The 17,408-nt window shown below is 48.2% G+C and overlaps 1 protein-coding gene across 4 annotated transcripts in view; it reads right to left on the bottom strand.

Moving 5' to 3' along the window:
* DRC7 (dynein regulatory complex subunit 7) overlaps positions 1-17,389 on the bottom strand; it is a 34,779-nt gene extending 17,390 nt beyond the window's left edge. The window contains exons 1-8 of one of the 4 annotated variants that reach the window (XM_058440291.1): positions 17,354-17,389; positions 15,652-15,843; positions 14,081-14,320; positions 13,055-13,229; positions 11,809-11,934; positions 9,955-10,149; positions 7,031-7,189; positions 5,659-5,877 (exon numbers count right to left, since the gene is read on the bottom strand). In XM_058440291.1, the coding sequence (XP_058296274.1) occupies positions 5,659-5,877; positions 7,031-7,189; positions 9,955-10,149; positions 11,809-11,934; positions 13,055-13,229; positions 14,081-14,283 (1,077 nt within the window). In that variant the 5' untranslated portion in view covers positions 14,284-14,320; positions 15,652-15,843; positions 17,354-17,389. Of the gene's footprint in view, positions 1-5,658; positions 5,878-7,030; positions 7,190-9,954; positions 10,150-11,808; positions 11,935-13,054; positions 13,230-14,080; positions 14,321-15,651; positions 15,844-17,353 lie in introns of those variants that run through there. The other 3 variants (XM_032157467.2, XM_058440292.1, XM_058440293.1) reach the window with 3 other exon arrangements.
* Between the last annotated feature and the right edge of the window lie 19 nt (positions 17,390-17,408).

Below are 17,408 nucleotides of genomic sequence, written 5' to 3'. Positions count from 1 at the left end.
GTAGCCCAAGATTTCAATAATGTTGTCAATAATTGAAAGAAATGTAGGCAGAAAATCAGCAAAGATATACAAGATTTGAATAACACTATCAATCAACTTGAGATTATTGACATTTATAGAACATTCCACCCAACAGCAAAAGACACATTCTTGTCAAGTACACACAGAAAATTCACCATATTAATAATTTGGTGAATTTCCTAGACAGACCATGTTATGGTCCATAAACCGAACTATAGCAAGTGTAAAATAATAGAAGTCATACAAGTTATATTCTCTAATCACTACAGAATTAAATTAGAAATCAACAATAGAAATATCTCTAGAGAGTTTCTAAATATCTGTAAACTAAACACATTTTCAAATGGCCCATGAATTAAAGGAGAAATTAAAAGGGAAATTGGAGAGCATATTGAATGGAAAGAAAATGAACACATGATAGAGTAAAATGTGTGGGATGTCACTAAAGTAGTACTTCCAAGAGAAAGAAGGCTTATGTTAGAAAAGAACAGGCTTAGCTGGGCATGGTGGTGCATGCCTGTAATCTCATCTACTCGGGAGGCTGAGCCAGGAGAATCGCTTGAACCCAGGAGATGGAGGTTGCAGTGAGTGAAGATTGTGCCATTGCACTCCAGCCTGGGCAACAACAGCAAAACTCTGTCTCAAAAAGAACAGTCTTAGATGAATCATCTCAGCTTCCACCTTAAGAAACTAGAAAAAAGAAATGAAGCTCAAAGTAAGCATAAAGTATAAAATAATAAAGATCAGAGTGGACATCAATGAGATAGAAAACAAAAACAATGGAGAAAAACCACAAAACCAGAAACTGGTTTATTGACAATAAGGTGGGACTTACTGACCAGAAGGTGGGACTTGACTTCCAAGCGGGGGGCTCAGACACTGGACCAAATTGAGGACTAGCTAAAACGGGGCCAAGGCAACACCCAGAAATTACACCTTTCCATGGCAACGACCAAGTGAACCAGAAGTTACCACTCTATTTCTAGAAATTTCTGCATAATCTGCCCCTTAATTCGCATATGATTAAAGTGGATATAAATGTGACTGTGGAACTGCCTCTGAGCTGCTACTGTTGAAACTGCCATTGCACAATTATGACTGAGACACTGAAAGAGATCTCAATCGACTCCATCTTGCTTCTAACCTCCAAGCTGTCCTTGTTCATTCCTAGGTGTAGGCTGAACTAACTTTGGGAGAAGCTTAGTTTATTATAGTTTAAAACAAAGGCAATAACAGCCCTTTCCCAAAGCAGACCTCTTTCTTGCCTAGGGACTAGATTAGCTACAAGATTAGAAATTACGGTTTAGGAGTCATGCAGCTGGAGGCTACAAGATTCCGACCCTCCCTAAACTGCTCCTAAGATCAGTGCTTGAGATATTTTGCAGGCGCTACACTTGATGGATCAGATGGCACCACCAGATGGATAACTGGCTCATCTGATCCTGTGACCCCCACCCAGGAACTGACTTGGTGCAAGAAGACAGCTTTCACTTTCTATGATTTTATCTCTAACCAATCAGCACTCCTGGTTCACTGGCATCCCCCAACCCACCAAGTTGTCCCTAAAAACTCTGCTCCCTGAATGCACGAATGCTCTGGGAGACTGATTTGAGTAATAATAAAACTCTGGTCTCCTACACAGCCGGCTCTGCGTGAATGACTCTTTCTCTATTGCAGTTCCCTAGTCTTGAATCAGCTCTGTCTAGGCAGCGGGCAAGGTGAACCCCTTGGGTGGTTACAATCTGGGCACACTGCCTACGGGGTAGCCCTGCTCCACAAGGAGCAGTCCGTCTGCTGCTGCCGTATGCTGCCACTTCAAGAAAAGTTGCCTCTAACACCACCAGCTTGCCCTTGAATTCTTTCCTGGAAAAAGCCACGAATCCTCACTGGCAAAGCCCTGATTTTGGGGCCTGCCCCTGCATCAAGACCAACAAAATTGATAAACCTCTAATCAGATTGATCAGGAGAAAAAGAGAGAACACACAAACTACCAATATTAAGAATGAATGGAGTAATGTCACTAAAGACTCTAACATATTAGAAGGAAAATAAGGAGCTATTTTGAACACTTTCTTAACAATAAATTTGAAAACAAATGAAATGGACAAATTTCTTGAAAGATACAAACACCAAACCTCACTCAAAAAGAACCTGAGTCTCCCTATTGAATTTGTACCTTAAAATCCTTCCACAAAGAAAATTCCAGCCCCAGATGGCTTCACTTGTGAAGTCCAGCAAACGTACAAAAGAAATCATGCCAATTCTACAGAAACTCATCCAGAAAACTGAAGAAAAGGGAAACTTCCCAACTCATTCCATGAGGCCAGCATTACTGTGATACCAAAACCTGGCAAAGATATTCTAAGAAAACTACAGAACAATATCTCTCTTCAACAAAGATGCAGAAATTCTAAGCAAAATTTTCAGTTCAAAACCAATAATATATAAAAGATTAAACCATCATAATGAAATGAGGTTTATCCCAGGAATGCGTGGTTAGTCTAACATTCAAAAATCAATCCAAGTAACTTACCATGTAGACAGACTAAAAAAGAAAAAATCATAATAATCTCAATAGACTCAGAAAAAGTATTTGACAAAAATCTAGCACCTATTTCTGAAAAAACTCTCAGCAAACTAGGACTAGAGAAAAACTTCCTTTATTTGATAACGGGAACCAATAAGAGAAACCTGTGGCTAATACTATACGTAATGGTATGAGACTAAATGCTCTCCCTAAGATCAGGAATAAACAGGTTTGCTTTCATCACTTCTGTTTAACATTTACTGATGATTCTAGCCAGTGTGACAAGGCAAGAAAAGCATCCAGATTGGAAAAGAAGTAAAGCTGTTTTTATTCGCAGATAACATAATTATCTATATAAACATTGATGGAATCCACACAAAGGCTATTAGGGCAAATAAGTGAATTTGGGAAGATTTCAGGATAGAAGATCAATATGTAAAAATCAACTACATTTCTATTCACTAACAAAGAATAGTCAGAATTTGAAATTTAAAAAAATCATAGCATCAAAAAGTAAAATATTTAGGAATAAATCTGACAAAAGATGTGCAAGAACTGTACACTGAAACCTACAAAATGTTGTTGACAGAAATTTTAAAAGACTTAAATAACTGAAGAGAGATACCATGTTCATGGGTGAAAAATTCAATATTGTTGAGAAAACGGTTCTCTCTCAATTGATCTAGGGATCCAGTATAATCTCAATCACAATCTTCTTTTCGGGGCCCGGGACAGTGGTTCAAGCCTGTAATCCCAGCACTTTTGGAGGGCAAGGTGGGTGGATTGCTTGAGACCAACCTGGGCAACATTGCAAAACCCATTTTTTGTCTCTATAAAAAATACAAAAATTAGCTGGGCATAGTGGCACATGCCTGTAGTCCCAGCTACTCGGGAGGCTGAGGTGGAAGAATTGCTTGAGCCCAGAGGTTGAGGTTGCAGTGAGCCATGATCACATCACTGCACTCCAGCCTGGTCAACAAAGGAAGACCCTGTCTCAAAAAATAAAAATCTTCTTTTGGGGTGATGAAAAAATTCTGGAATTAGATAGTGGTGATAGTTGCACAATCTTGTAAATATACTAAAAGCCACTAACGTGCACTTTAATGGATTTATGTCAATTACACCTCAATTTAAAAAAGGGGGGGAACACAATCAATCTAATTTACCAGCTAATAGAAGAAAAAGTTATGATCATTTAATAGATGAAAAAAACATTTGATATAAACAAATTGTGTTTGATTTAAAAAAACCTGCTAGCAAACTGAGAAAGAAATCCCTTAGTTAAATAAAGGCTAGCTAGCTATAAAAACCCTACAGTCAAGATAAACATCATACAAATAGTGAAATGTTATGATACTAAGGCTTTACTTGTGAATCAGGACTGAGACAAGGATGTTCAGAATCCCCACTTTAATTTGACATTATACTGGATGTACTAACCAGAGAAATAAAACAAGAAAAAGAAATGAAAAAGTATAAGGATTAAAAATGAAGAAACAAAACGGCCATCATTCAGCTATAGGACTGATTGTATATGCAGAAAATAAAATCCCAAAGTCTTTACAGATTAATTTTTAAAATGAATAAGCAGGTTTAAAACTTACTGGATATGTGAACAGTTTGCAAAAAGCAATTGCCTTTTTTTTTTTTTTTTTTTTTGAGACAGAGTCTCACTTTGTCTCCCAGGCTGGAGTGCAGTGGTACAATATAGGCTCACTACAACCTCCGCCTCCTGGGTTCAAGTAATTCTCCTGCCTCAGCCTCCCAAGTAGCTGGGATTACAGGTGCCCACCACCACACTTGGCTATTTTTTGTATTTTTAGTAGAGATGGGGTTTCACCATGTTGGCCAGGCTGGTCTCGAACTCTTGACTTCAAGTGATCCACCCTCCTCGGCCTCCCAAAGTGCTGGGATTACAGGTGTGAGCCCCCGCACCCATCCAAAAATCAATTGCATTAAATAAGACCACAGTGCAATACCATTACATGTCCACTACAATAGCTAAAATGGAAAAGAAAGTATCCAGTATTGGCAAGGATGTGGATGGAGCTCTGAGAACCCTCATACATTGCTGGTGGGAGTGTAAATGGATGCAACCACTTGAGAAATCGGGCCGTATCTACTAAAACTGAGCATGTGCCCACCCTATGACCCAGCAGTTCCACCCCTCAGTAGTTACCCAACGGAAATGTGTATATGTGTTCACTGAAATACATGTATACAAATGTTCATGGCAGCATTATTCAAAATAGTCCCAAACTGGACACAGTCTCAATGTGCAACTGTAGAAAGGACAAATAAGTTCTGGTGTATTTAAATAATGGAAAAGTAATGAAAAATGAAAATGAACAAACCACACAAAAAACCATAATGAATTTCATAAACACAATGAGTGAAGGAATCCAGGAGTAAGAGTATTGAATCACTGTGTGATTCAACTGATGTAAACTCCAAAAACAGATGAAACTAATGGATGTTGTTAGAAGTCAAAATAGTCCTTAACTCTGGGGACGATGGTGGGGTTGGTGGCCAGGAGGAGACATGAGGGGGCTTCTGCTGGTCCTGGCTGCACAGGTATGTTCAGTGTGTGATAATTCAATGATATGTACACTTAGGATTGTGACCTCCTCTGTACCCTCTTGTAGGTGCATGTGTGTACCAGTGCCACATACATGAGTTAAAAATACATTTGGGGGAAGACAGTAATTGTGCAAAGGGACTTTCTGGGGTTTGGGAAATATTCTATTTCTTGATCTGGGTGTAGGAAACCAAGGTGTGTTCAATTTGTGGAATTTCCTTGAACTGTATGTATGTGTGGGATGAGTGTACTTTTCTGCATGTAGGTTACACTTCAATGTAGAGTTTTTAAAAAATGCATTCAAACAATCTACATTTTAGAAGGATACACAAATCAGGAGAGACAATAATTGTATCAGAATGGTTATTCATGGGCCAGGGAGTGGGCCATGGAGACTCAGCTATGGAGAAGGTTCAAAGCCCTCGTGGCCTGGTGTCCCGCTTTCCCCAAGGTCTGGCTGCCATTGCTTCCCTCTATTCCTGTCACCTGCCCTGTGCCTGCCACGCCCACCCAACTCCCCCTCCCTAGGCACCTTGCAGCAGTTCCAGCAATCCTGCATGTTGATCCAGTAGTTCTTGTGGTTCCACAGGCTTTCGATGCCCAGGAAGTGCTCATCCTGGGTGCTGTAGCTATGTCCTGTGAATGGGTCGATGAAGAAGTTCTCAGGCACCTCACGCTTCCCCGATAGCACAAGGACCCAGGAGTGCACCCGCAGGCCGTGCAGGGCATCCGGCTTTGCCTTCTCTGCCTCCTGCCAAGGAAAGGTGGGTGACTCTGAGTCAGATGGCTGGAAGAGGAGTGTCAGGGGCCCAGACATCTCCCTGGGCTGGGGAACCAGCAGGAGAGCTGAGTTCTGATGTAGACTGCACCATCAACTGGAGTGTGATGGCCCACCTCACCTCCCATCACCCAACCACTGAGCCCATTTGTAAAATCAAAACAATGGGAGAGTCTGACTAGATCTGTGGTTTACAAATTGGACTCTTTGGGGCATTGGGCATCTGGGGGTTACTGGCTTTATTTGTTATGACTTTGGGCGAAGTTTCATCCACAGAAAGGAAATGGGAGACCAAGTACCTTTCTTATCTGCCTCCCTCTGAGAGAACTGTGACCGTCTTGTTATTCATTGTTATGTATAAATAGGTCTGGACCAGAAAAGAAGCTCAAGGAATACTCTATGGAAGGAAAGGAAAGAAGGGAGTGGGGAAAGAGGATTGGAGGAAGGATAGGAGTGTGGAGTTTGAAGAAGAGATGGGAGATGGGTGGGAGAATGGCTGGCAGGATGGATGAGAGGACTGATGGCAGGATAGATGGATAGGAGGATGGATGGGAGGAGAGAGGGGAGGATGGATGGATGGGAGGATGGGTGGATGGAAGGATGGATGGAGGATGGGTGGATGGGAGGAGGATGGATGGGAGGATGGGTGGATGGAGGATGGATGGATGGGAGGATGGACGGATGGGAGGATGAATGGGAGGACAGATCAGAGGATGGATGGGAGGATGGATGGATGGATGGATGGATGGATGGATGGATGGATTGGCGAATGGGAGGGGAGATGGGAGGATGGATGGGAGGAGAGATGGGAGGATGGATGGATGGGAGGGTGTATGCAGGTATATCCCCAGTAAGAGTCTAGAGCAAAGAGGACACCAGAGCTGCCTAGCATAGAATGGGCTGCCCCAGGCAGTAGAGTGCCTGATGTTAGAAGTCCCTCATGAGAAGCTGGCTGACCACCAGTGGGAGATTCCTGCAGGGCCAGGTAGAGGTTGGGGGTGATTTTGAGGTGGACCTAGTTGGGGGGTCCATACACACATCCCCTCCATGACCTGTGCCTCTTTTCCCATCCCTAGCAGTCCTTTGTCGATAGCTGAGCCCAGGGGATTGAGGGCTGAGGACCCACCATGAGGCGCTCCTCCTCCTCCCTCAGCCACTTCTTCTCCTGGGCTCTGATCTCCTGCTGCTTCTTCACCTCTTGCTCCTGCTCAAACCTGCTGCACAGGTCCCTGGGGGGTCTGATGGTATACTTCTTAGGCAGCACCTTTTCCTCCTTCTTGATGGTCTGTCATCCAAAAGAAGAGGAAGGGTCAGTGGCCCTGCATCCCCCCTTTACACATGCAACTCCAAGAGGTGAGACCTGCCCAGCCAGTCCCTCAGACCGGGGGATGGCAGTTACTCCTGTAGCCTGTGGCCTTTCTGGCCCTAAATGCAGAGGGAGCCCCAGCTCCAGCTCCGTGACCTTGGGAGGTCCTCTCACCTCTCTGAATCTCAGGTTCATGGTGTGAGAATAATAGGAACTTTCTCCCCAGCCTCTTTCTGAGAAGTAAAGACAGAAAAAATGCCCGAGGGAGGTACCTGTCAGGGCCAAGAGCTCAGGAGGTGTGGCTTTCTCCTCTTCAATCCTCACCACCCATCCTAGCCATGACCTGGGTCTGATCCAGAAGTGGGGAGAATTGTCAGGAGTTGGATTTTTCAGATCTTGTTATCGGAGGGCCTCATACGTTGACTTTAAGAGTTTGTTGGGCCAGGAAGGAGAAGAAACCGTGTGTGTGTGTGTGTGTGTGTGTGTGTGTGTACACTTGCATGTCTACGAATGTGTGCTAGGTGGCAAGAAGTATTCCCAGGAAAGAGCACTGCAGAGGCTGCAGAGGTGGGCCTGTGATTGCTATGAAGGAGAAGTAGTGAACCTCCAGCGTTTCGAGTTCACCTGACCCGGGCTTCAGTCCCTGAGTCTACATTTTCCTGCTGTGTGACTTTGGCCGCATTATGTTACCTTTTGATTTCATCAACATACTCATCTGTAAAATAAAAGTGACAATATCTACCACACTGGGCCATCATGGGGAGCAACGAGCGCAATGGATGTGAAAGTGGATTTTAAACCCGAAAGTTCTCTGCATCTGTTTGTTACTGATATAATGTTAATCATTAAGCTTTTGGCTGAGCTGAGAGAGCTGAGATGCCCAGGTGGGAGCTCAGTGGCTTTTTTTTTTTTGGAGCCAGAGTATCTCTCTGTTGCCCAGGCCGGAGTGCAATGGTGCAATCTCAGCTCACTGCAACCTCCACCTCCCAGGTTCAAGCGATTCTCCTGGCTCAGCCTCCCGAGTAGCTGGGTTTTACAGGCATGCACCACCACGCCCAGCTAATTTTTATGTTTTTAGTAGAGACGGGGCTTTGCCATGTTGGCCAGGCTGGTCTGGAACTCCTGGGCTCAAGTGGTCCACTTGCCTCAGCCTCCCAAAATGCTGAGATTACAGCCTCCCAAAATGAGCCACCGCGCCCAGCCAGAGGCTTTTGAAGCCAAAAGCCATGGCGGAGCTCATGCTCCATCTCCTCTTGGGGAGGTGGGCCTGAGAGAGCAAGGCTCTTCTTGTGCCTCCCCTTCTGTCTCGCCCTTCTCCCACCAGAGCACCCACCCTGGGGTCCCTGGGTGCTCACCCAGGTATAACACAGGTACACAGTGATCCTGCTGGGTGCCTCAGACCCCTGGATCCCCATCTCCAAGCTGTGGACACCCACGGGAGCCTGACCCTGATCCCAGAGTCCTGGAATTAATCCACCTCATGAAGAGCATTTTCTGTCTGTAGTATGACTATTTTCTAAATGTAAAGAGATGCATTTGTAATTCTGATACTCATTTCAGAGTGTTTCTTGTGTCTGTAGCAGGCTCTGGTCCTTATGGAGTTCTTAATGAGCAGATCTAAAAACACAGCCACCAGCTACTGAACAGTTAGTGATTTTTTTTTTTTTTTGCTATTAAAAAGGGGCCTTGAGGGCCAGACACAGTGGCTCATGCCTATAATCTCAGCACTTTGGAAGGCTGAGGCAGGAGGATTGCTTGAGTCCAGGAGTTCACGACCAGCCTGGACAACATAGTGAGAACCTACAAAAAACAAACAAAATTAGCTGGCCGTGGTGGTACACGCCTGTAGTCTCAGCTACTTGGGAGGCTGAGGTGGGAGGACCGCTTGAGTCCAGGAGGTTGAGGTTGCAGTGGGCCAAGATCATGCCACTGCACTCCAGCTTGGGTGACAGAGTAGGAGAGACCCCATCTAAAAAAAAAAGCAGGGTGGTGAGGGGCTTTTTACCTCAGGAGTGTGGGACTGAGAACCAAATGTCTGTCCACTTGTCTGTTATTTTTTATTTTTTTTTATTTATTTTTTGAGATGGCGTCTTGCTCTGTCACCCAGGCTGGAGTGCAGTGGTGGGATCTCAGTTCACTACAGCCTTTGCCTCCTGGGTTCAAGTGATTCTCCTGTCTCAGCCTCCTGAGTAACTGGGACTACAGGCACATGCCACCACGCCTGGCTAATTTTTTTGTATTTTTGCTAGAGACAGGGTTTCGCCATGTTGGCCAGGCTGGTCTCGAACTGACCTCAAGTGATTCGCTCGCCTTGGACTCCCAAAGTGCTGGGATTACAGGCGTGAGCCACTGCACCCAGCCTATTTTCTTACATAAAAATGGCTGGCTGGATTTTTATCAAATGCATACGGTAAATTTGGAATCGTTTGACTTAAGATATAAGCTATGTGGCATTCATAAAATTTACCAAGCAGGGAGCATAGTAGCTGAAAACTGAGTTACAACAGACAGAGAACAGCCAGCTTGGAAAACTGGGCTGGATGTTTTAAGACACCAAGGACATAAATCACTGGTGGTTTGAAATATGAACTCCAGGGCAGCGGAAGGGCTGGTGGTGATGGATCTGTGTCCACGTGGCCAGGGCCGGGGATGAGGTGGCAGGGACGGATGCCTCTAAGGATGGCACGACAGCACCGGGAATGTTCATCCTTTGGGAAACCCAGGCAGCTCGAGCCCGACCATACCTCCTTGGGCTTCACAGTGAGTGGGCACACCTCCCGCGTCAGGTCCATGTGGCACAGGTCCAGCGAGCCATAGCCGTTGACGCAGTAAGCATCATAGCCAGAGCCGATAAGCATGGAGCAGAGCAGCGTACTGAAGTCAAAGCAGTTCCCCTTCTGGTACTTGAGCACAGTGGTCGAGGAGTACAGGTGCGAGGGCTGGTCACAGTGGGACGGTCAGCACAGCTGGGGCCCCGCTGCCCCAGCCTGTCCTCCCCACCGGTCACAGCCCACCACGTGTCAGGGCGGGGAGCCAGGACCAATGCACAGGTGGGACTTGCTTTGGGCCCCTAACCGTTGTGGGGTCAGGGAGCCTGCTAAGAATGGAAGGACAACCAGATGCCATGCCATTCACATTTCCCTGTCATTTGAAGGGGCTATGGACTTCCTGATAGGGGAAACCTTCTGGACTGTGGAAGTGTCTGATCTAATGCCCTCTGATTGGTAACTTTACTGTTTTGCTCCAGTGTTCCCCCTTCCTTCGATCCCCAGCTTTCCTCCTCCTTCCTTTATCAGTTCTCCACTGTTGACCTCGCCCTTTCTTCCTCCCTCCCTCTATTCTGAAGGAGAAGTTAACGAAGTTGGTCAGAAGCCCAAAGATGGGGTTAGGGCCATGGGCAGCCGGGCCTCCCCTCTCTCTTTCCTGCACCGCTTGAAGCCATGGCAGGAAAGCTCTGAAAGCAAAGGAGAAAAGAGGTGGGAACCAGAAGCCCAGGCTTGCTGTGTGTCCTCAGGCAAGTAAGTGGCTGTCTCTCTCTGGGCCTGTTTGCCCATAGGGGCCCTGAGAGGCAGTGCCCAGAGCCTGGCTGAGCTTCCTTTTCCCAGACCGTGCCTGACATCCCATTGAAGGAAATAATGTACACAGTGATCCGTTTCCAAGGCAAAGTGCCTTGAATAGGCTTAGGTCAGCAAACTACAAAAAACCCAGGATATACCAGGCCCCTGCTTGAATAGCCAATGCCTGTTTGTCAGCCTTCTCCTTCCTCCCCCTTACCTACCGCCTTAGTTGCCCTCACTCAAACCAAAAAAGTTTAGCCTAAGATAAAAGTTGACTAGTCTGTAAAACAGCTCGCTTTGTCTGTTCTTATCAGCTTGCCCAGCTACTCAGGTCATAAGTCAAATACTTAAAGAGCCCCTGAGCTAACTAGGATTGCAATGCATTGTGGGTTGCAACAAAATGCTGCAAAATAACCCTAGAAAAAACACCTAAAGCCCCTGCCTAACAATCAATAGGCGATGTCTGGGAAGATTGTGACCCCATAGTACTCAGCCTGTGAGGAACCAGGGGAGGGACCTGCGCACTAGGGGATAAACTGCTTGTTAAAACTATGCCGGGTGTGTCTGCCTATCAGACACTCAATCTTGCAAGACCATCATTAAAAGTCTCACTTTTACTGTTCTCCAGGTCTCTAAGTCCATTCTTTTTTTTTCTGAGAGAGTTTTTTGAGAGTTTTGCTCTTATCACTCAGGCTAGAGTGCAGTGGTGCCATCTTGGCTCACTGTAACCTCTGCTTCCCAGGTTCAAGCGATTCTCCTGCCTCAGCCTCCCCAGTAGCTAGGATTACAGGCATGTGCCACCATGCCCTGCTGATTTTTGTATTTTTAGTAGAGACGGGGTTTCGCCATGTTGGTCAGGCTGGTCTCGAACTCCTGACCTTGTGATCCGCCCGCCTTGGCCTCCCAAAGTGCTGGTACTACAGGCGTGAGCCACCACGCCTGGCCTCTAAGTCCATTCTTTGGGTCTGGATGGGTGAGTTTGTTTCTCACGCTATCTTAGTCCTAGTGGGCTCAGGCATGCAGCCTGTGAGTGGTGCTTACCGGCTTGAGGGGGTCAGGCAGGGGCACCATGGTGAGGAAGTCGGAGACAAACTGGGCACAGCTGTCCCAGTTGTAGAGCTCGGGGTAGGGCATCAGTGTGGGCCGGAGGGTTGTGCTCACGAACTTCTGCAAGGAGAGAGATGGTGCCAGTGGGGTCAAAGTAATAAAAACCTGTGAGATCAGGCTTGGGGCCTTCCCTGAATCCACAGGGGGACCCTAGAGGCCTGAGCAAATGCAGGAGGCCAGGCCCACATGCCCTGGGGTGGCACAGCAGCCCTTGACTGGGAAGGTGATGCCCAGATCTGGCACATGGCAGCCATCAGTGGCACAGTGGCAATGACTGGGAGGCCCCTATCACGTCGCCAGCACCCGGAGACAGCACAAGCATATTCTGGATCTGGACTTTGAAGGGCTTTGAAGTTTTGCCGCCTTCAACCCCTAGGGCATCGTGGAGACACCTGAGGCCCAGAGCGGGCTTGAGAGCTGCCTGAGGTGACCCAGCAAGTCAGGGCTGAATGAGGAGATCGGGTCTGTTTCCTGGGGTTCCTGGGAGCGCTGTGCTCTCCTCCCAGGAGTGATGCTCTCCCTGGGGCCTACAGAGGTTCTGGGCTGGGGCCAGCTGGTGGCCAGTACAGTCTGAAGCCTCAGAGGTCAGCCTCTCCAGGGAAGGACAGAGAAATAAGACAAAGTGGACCAGGACAGGCATAAGAACCTAAGCTCTGGCTTCTTCCTTCCAGCCCTGTGACCCAGAGCATGTTTCTGAGCCTTTCTGGGCCTCAGTTTCTCCATCTGTAGATGGAATGACATGGCATTCATCCAGGGGGTGGGAAACAGCTGCCCACGAGCTGACAGGGACCCACAGACCCGCTTTATTTGGCCCACGTGGCAATGTTTAGCATTTATGTCAGCTGCCAGCATTTAAAAACCAGAGACTCACACACAAATCTCGAGTCTCCTCTTGATCAGGTAACCCCAGGCCTGCAGTTTCCCTGCAGCAATCAGCAGCTGCCTCTTTAGGCAGGGGCATGGGGTCTCCAGATCACCACCGTCCTCCAGGAATATCTGCACTGAGCCTGCTGAGGCCTGCTGGCGTTCGAGTTTATGTTGCCCCCAGACTAGAAGTGCTCTGGCCCACAGGAGGTCCGTGATTTGGCCCAGTGACCTTGGAGAACCTGCCCCACTTCCCTGTGCCCTCTGCTCTCCAGACCCAGGCTCCCCAGCCCTGCCCTCAACATGCCAGCCTTACGGGCACTTCACACTCATTCAGGGGGTGCAGGAAGAGGGGCACGCGGTCCGGGCACAGATGGCTGTACTGGCGGGAGAAGTTGTCTGCCACCTGCAGCAGGTGTTCCTCCTTGGGTGTGTTGGTTTTGTAGGAAATGGGCAGCTTGGAGATGTCAATAGTATCCTCGGTAAAGGCCCTGTGCCACAACAGGGATGGCATTAGGGAAGCCATGCCTGGCACACGAGCCCTGGTTCCACTGAGTTGCCATTGGCTCTACCCCTTCCTCATTTAATCCTCACAGCTACTGAGAAGGCAGGTATCATTAACATCTGCACATTTATATATATATATATATATATGAATGAATATATATATATTCATATATATATGAATGAATGACATATATATGAATGACATATATATATGAATGACATATATATATGAATGAATGACATATATATGAATGACATATATATATGAATGACATATATATATATATATATGAATGAATGAGAGGTCTTGCTCTGTTGCCCAGACTGGAGTGTGATAGCACAATCATAGCTCACTGTAGCCTTGAACTCCTGGGCTTAAGTGACCCTCCCACCTCAGCCTCCCAAGTAGCTGGGACTATAGACACCACCACACCTGGCTAATTTTTGTATTTTTTGTAGAGATGGGTGGGGGGGGGGGTCTTGCTATGTTGCCCAGGCTGGTCTCGAACTCCTGGCCTCAAGAGATCCTTCCACCTTTTCCTTCTAAAGTGCTGGGACTACAGATGTGAGCCACAGCACCCGGCCAGCACCTGCACTTTTAGACAGATAAAGGCACTGAGGCACCGAGAGGCTGAGTGACTTGTCCAAGGTCACACAGCTAGTTGGGAGAGCATGGACACTCGGCCCAGGCCATTTGAAAGCAGAAAGCCTTCACTTTTAACTGCCTCCCTCTATCTCCTGGTCACCCTGCCAGACCAGGCGCCACCACTCTGCCTGGGTCTCCCTGTGCCCAGCCCCAGTCTGCCTTTGCCAGGGCCCCCACCCTGCCACTCACGGGAGCTCTGCTGAGACGATGATCTGGATCTCCGACAGCTTCTTCTCCAGGTCTCTGAGCGTCTCCTGCTTCAAGGTGGTTTCCTCCTTCCGCACCTCGACTGGCCTCATCATTTTCTCCATCCTCGCCCATTCAGCCCGCTCGGCTGCCTCCTCCCGCTCAGCCTCCTCCTCCTCCTCCACCTTCTCCCTCAGGACCTCCATTCTGGAGCGTCTCTGGCTGTCTGGAGATGGAATGTCTCTGTGGGGAAGGGTAAGTATACTCCATGGCCAACTGTCAGACCAGGCAGGACCCACCAACACCACCTGGGCATCCCCGGGAGGCCTGGGAGATGGTTTTGAGGAGGTGTCGAACACATAGGGAGTGATTCCCTCTTTGACTTCCTTTCAAACATGGAGAAAGTCTCTGTTTGGTGCTACCCCATCTGTAACACCTTTCTAATCCTGGCAAATATTCCTTTACAACAAAGACAAAGCAGGCCTCCGCTTGGAAGCCATCCTCAGGACAGGACAGGGCAAGGCATGTGTTGATTTGCTTTTAGTATGTTTGACAGTTATCTTTTTTTTTAATTTTTTATTTTTTTGAGACAGGGTCTTGCTCTGTCACCCAGGCTTGGAGTGCAGTAGCACGATCATGGCTCACTGCAGCTTCAAACTCCCAAGCTCAAGCAATCCTTCCACCTCAGCCTCCCCAGTAGCTGAGACCACAGGTGCACATCACCACACCTGGCTATTTTTTTTTTTTTTGGTAGAGACAGGGTCTGGCTATGTTGCCCAGGCTCAAACTCCTGGCCTCAAGCGATCTTCCTGCTTTGGCCTCCCAAAGTGCTAGGATTACAGGCATGAGCCATTGTGCCAGCTGACAGTTATCAATGACAAGTACTGCTAATGCTGTGGGGATTACTATAGTATTGTCAAGTTTCCTATTTAAATAAATGAATTGGCTGAGTGCGGTGGCTCATGCCTGTAATCCCAGCACTTTGGGAGGCCAAGGCAGGCGGATGACTTGAGGTCAGAAGTTCAAGACCAGCCTGGCCAATATGGCGAAACCCTGTCTCTACTAAAATTACAAAAATTAGCCAGGCATGGTGGCACATGCCTGTAATCCCAGCTACTCAGGAGTCTGAGGCAGGAGAATCACTTGAACCTGGGAGGCGGAGGTTGCAGTAAGTTGAGATCACACCACTGCACTCTAGCCTGGGTGACACAGTGAGACTCCATCTCAAATAAATAATAAATAAATAAATGAATAAATAAATTGGTTTAAAGAAAATCCTAACAGTAAGGTGATATGGACTACAACCCACCCAAAAATGAAGATGGCAGGTGAATGATATCTCACTTGATCAAACTGGGAACCGAGGCACAGAGAGTGAAGGTGCCTGCACCAGGGCATACAAACAGGGAGTCGGGGGTGGGGGTAACAGAGCCTGCTCTCCCTTGGCCAAGGCCTGTGTTGGCCCAGAGAACAGGCTCCATTCTGTGATCCACGCAGAGATGCCACATGTGCTCACCATATGTCTTGTGGCCACAGAGCAGAGCCTCACTGAGCGGGGACTGCTAGTCACCTACCCAAAGATCCAGTCTCCTCTTCTGTACGGCAGAACCCCAGTTGTGTAGGGGGCAGCAGTGTGCCTGGTTTGAATTGCTCAGCTTCCCAGATTCTCTTGCAGCTAGAGGTGGCCCTGTGATGTGACCCAGTTCTGGCCAATGAGATGCGGGCAGAAGTGATTGGGGAGCCCTCTGCCCTTCTCCTCCTCCCACCTGGAATGTGGAGATAAAGTGGGAGGTGGGGCAGCCAAGGCGAGACCATGAGGTGACCACACATGAGGGCTAAAGCTGCCTGCTAAGGATGGCAGAGCCAAGAGACCGGGGAGCTAGGGTCCCCAGCGGTGCCACAGAGGCCTGGAGTGCCACCTCCAGCCTTTCCTTATATAAGAACGCCACCCCAGCTGATGCACTATCTGCAGCCTCCCAGCTGGGGTCTTTCCATTTCTGTCCTTGAACATCTGTTTTCCTTACGGCAAATGGGGGTCCAGAGATGAGGAAAACAAACAAAACCCACAGGACAAAGGGGGAGAGTAGTAAGGAGAAAAAAGCAGAATCCCCTCGACTTTCTAATCATCCCCCCTTCCTTGGGTGAAGCCAGGAGCAAGAGGGCAGAAGGGAGCAGCAGATAAAGGCTAACCCCGATTTCCCACTCCACACCCACATGGGCCACCTCGGCCTCCTAGGGAGGTGAGTCGCTGGCCACCAGCCACAACTGAGCCTGGTTGGGGAGACCCTGGCTTTGCCAGTAGCTCTTGCTGGACCCTTGGGTCACTGTCTGCTCCTTTCTGTGCCTCAGTCTCTATTTATAATAGGAAGGGAGAGCAGATATTTTCTGTCCAATTCTGACATTCTGTGCTCTGGGACTCAGGAGGGGACGAATGCTCATCTGGCTGGAGCCCACCCAAGGCCCAGGTGGCCCAACACCATTCAGGACCCCAGATCCTCAGGGGAGAACCTCTAGCCAAGCAGTACTTCCCAGTGATCAGATCCATTTATCGGCCTCTTGGTCCCAGAGAAAATGAGCCCAGGAGGGCAGTCATCACCATTACAAGGCACTTACAGTTTGCTGAATGCCTACTGTGTGTCAGACCTGTGCTGAGAGATGTACGGAGATCATCTCACTTATCCTCTACTGACTCTATGAGGCAGATACTTAGGACACCCACTTTGCAGATGAGAAGACTGGGGCCCAGAGAGGTTAAGTGCACTGCTTAAGGTCACAGCCAGTAAGTAGCAGGTCTGGGATTTGAACCCCTGTATTTCTGATTGTGAAACCTGTGCGTCTCAGGCTGGAAGAGATGTGAGATGGGGAAGTGCTAGAAGGGATGGTGGGGGTGGGGGAGTGGTGGGCAGAGAAAGAAGTAGGCTGAAGAGGAAGCCAAAGTGTCAGTCCTAGAACACCATCAGAGGCAGAGCTGGGGAGAAGAACCCACAGCACTTTATTCCCTACACAGGTGGACTCTTCAGCTATAGCCCAGTGTGGGGAAGGCAGTCTTGTCTCAAGATTCCCTAGATTCTGCCCCAACCCACAGGCCCTTCCCTGCACCCCCTCTCCACCAGCAACTTCCTCCTCCCAACACACATAAACACACACACACACCCCACCACCAACTTCCCCAGAAAGATCAGGGCTGGAGGCCCCCAGGCAGAAGGGGGCCACCAGCCTCGCCCTCTCCCTGCCAGACAGGGTCCAGCCACCCCAAGTCCCTTGCTCCCTCCTCACCCCTCCGAGGACAGCCTGCTCTAGCTGTTAGCCATCTCCATGGTAACAACCTGGG

Source organism: Hylobates moloch, unplaced genomic scaffold (genome assembly GCF_009828535.3).
Source record: "Hylobates moloch isolate HMO894 unplaced genomic scaffold, HMol_V3 SCAFFOLD_6, whole genome shotgun sequence".
Classification (NCBI taxonomy): domain Eukaryota; kingdom Metazoa; phylum Chordata; class Mammalia; order Primates; family Hylobatidae; genus Hylobates; species Hylobates moloch.
Note: the sequence above shows the minus strand (reverse complement) of the source record. Positions and strands in the feature narration are given on the sequence as shown.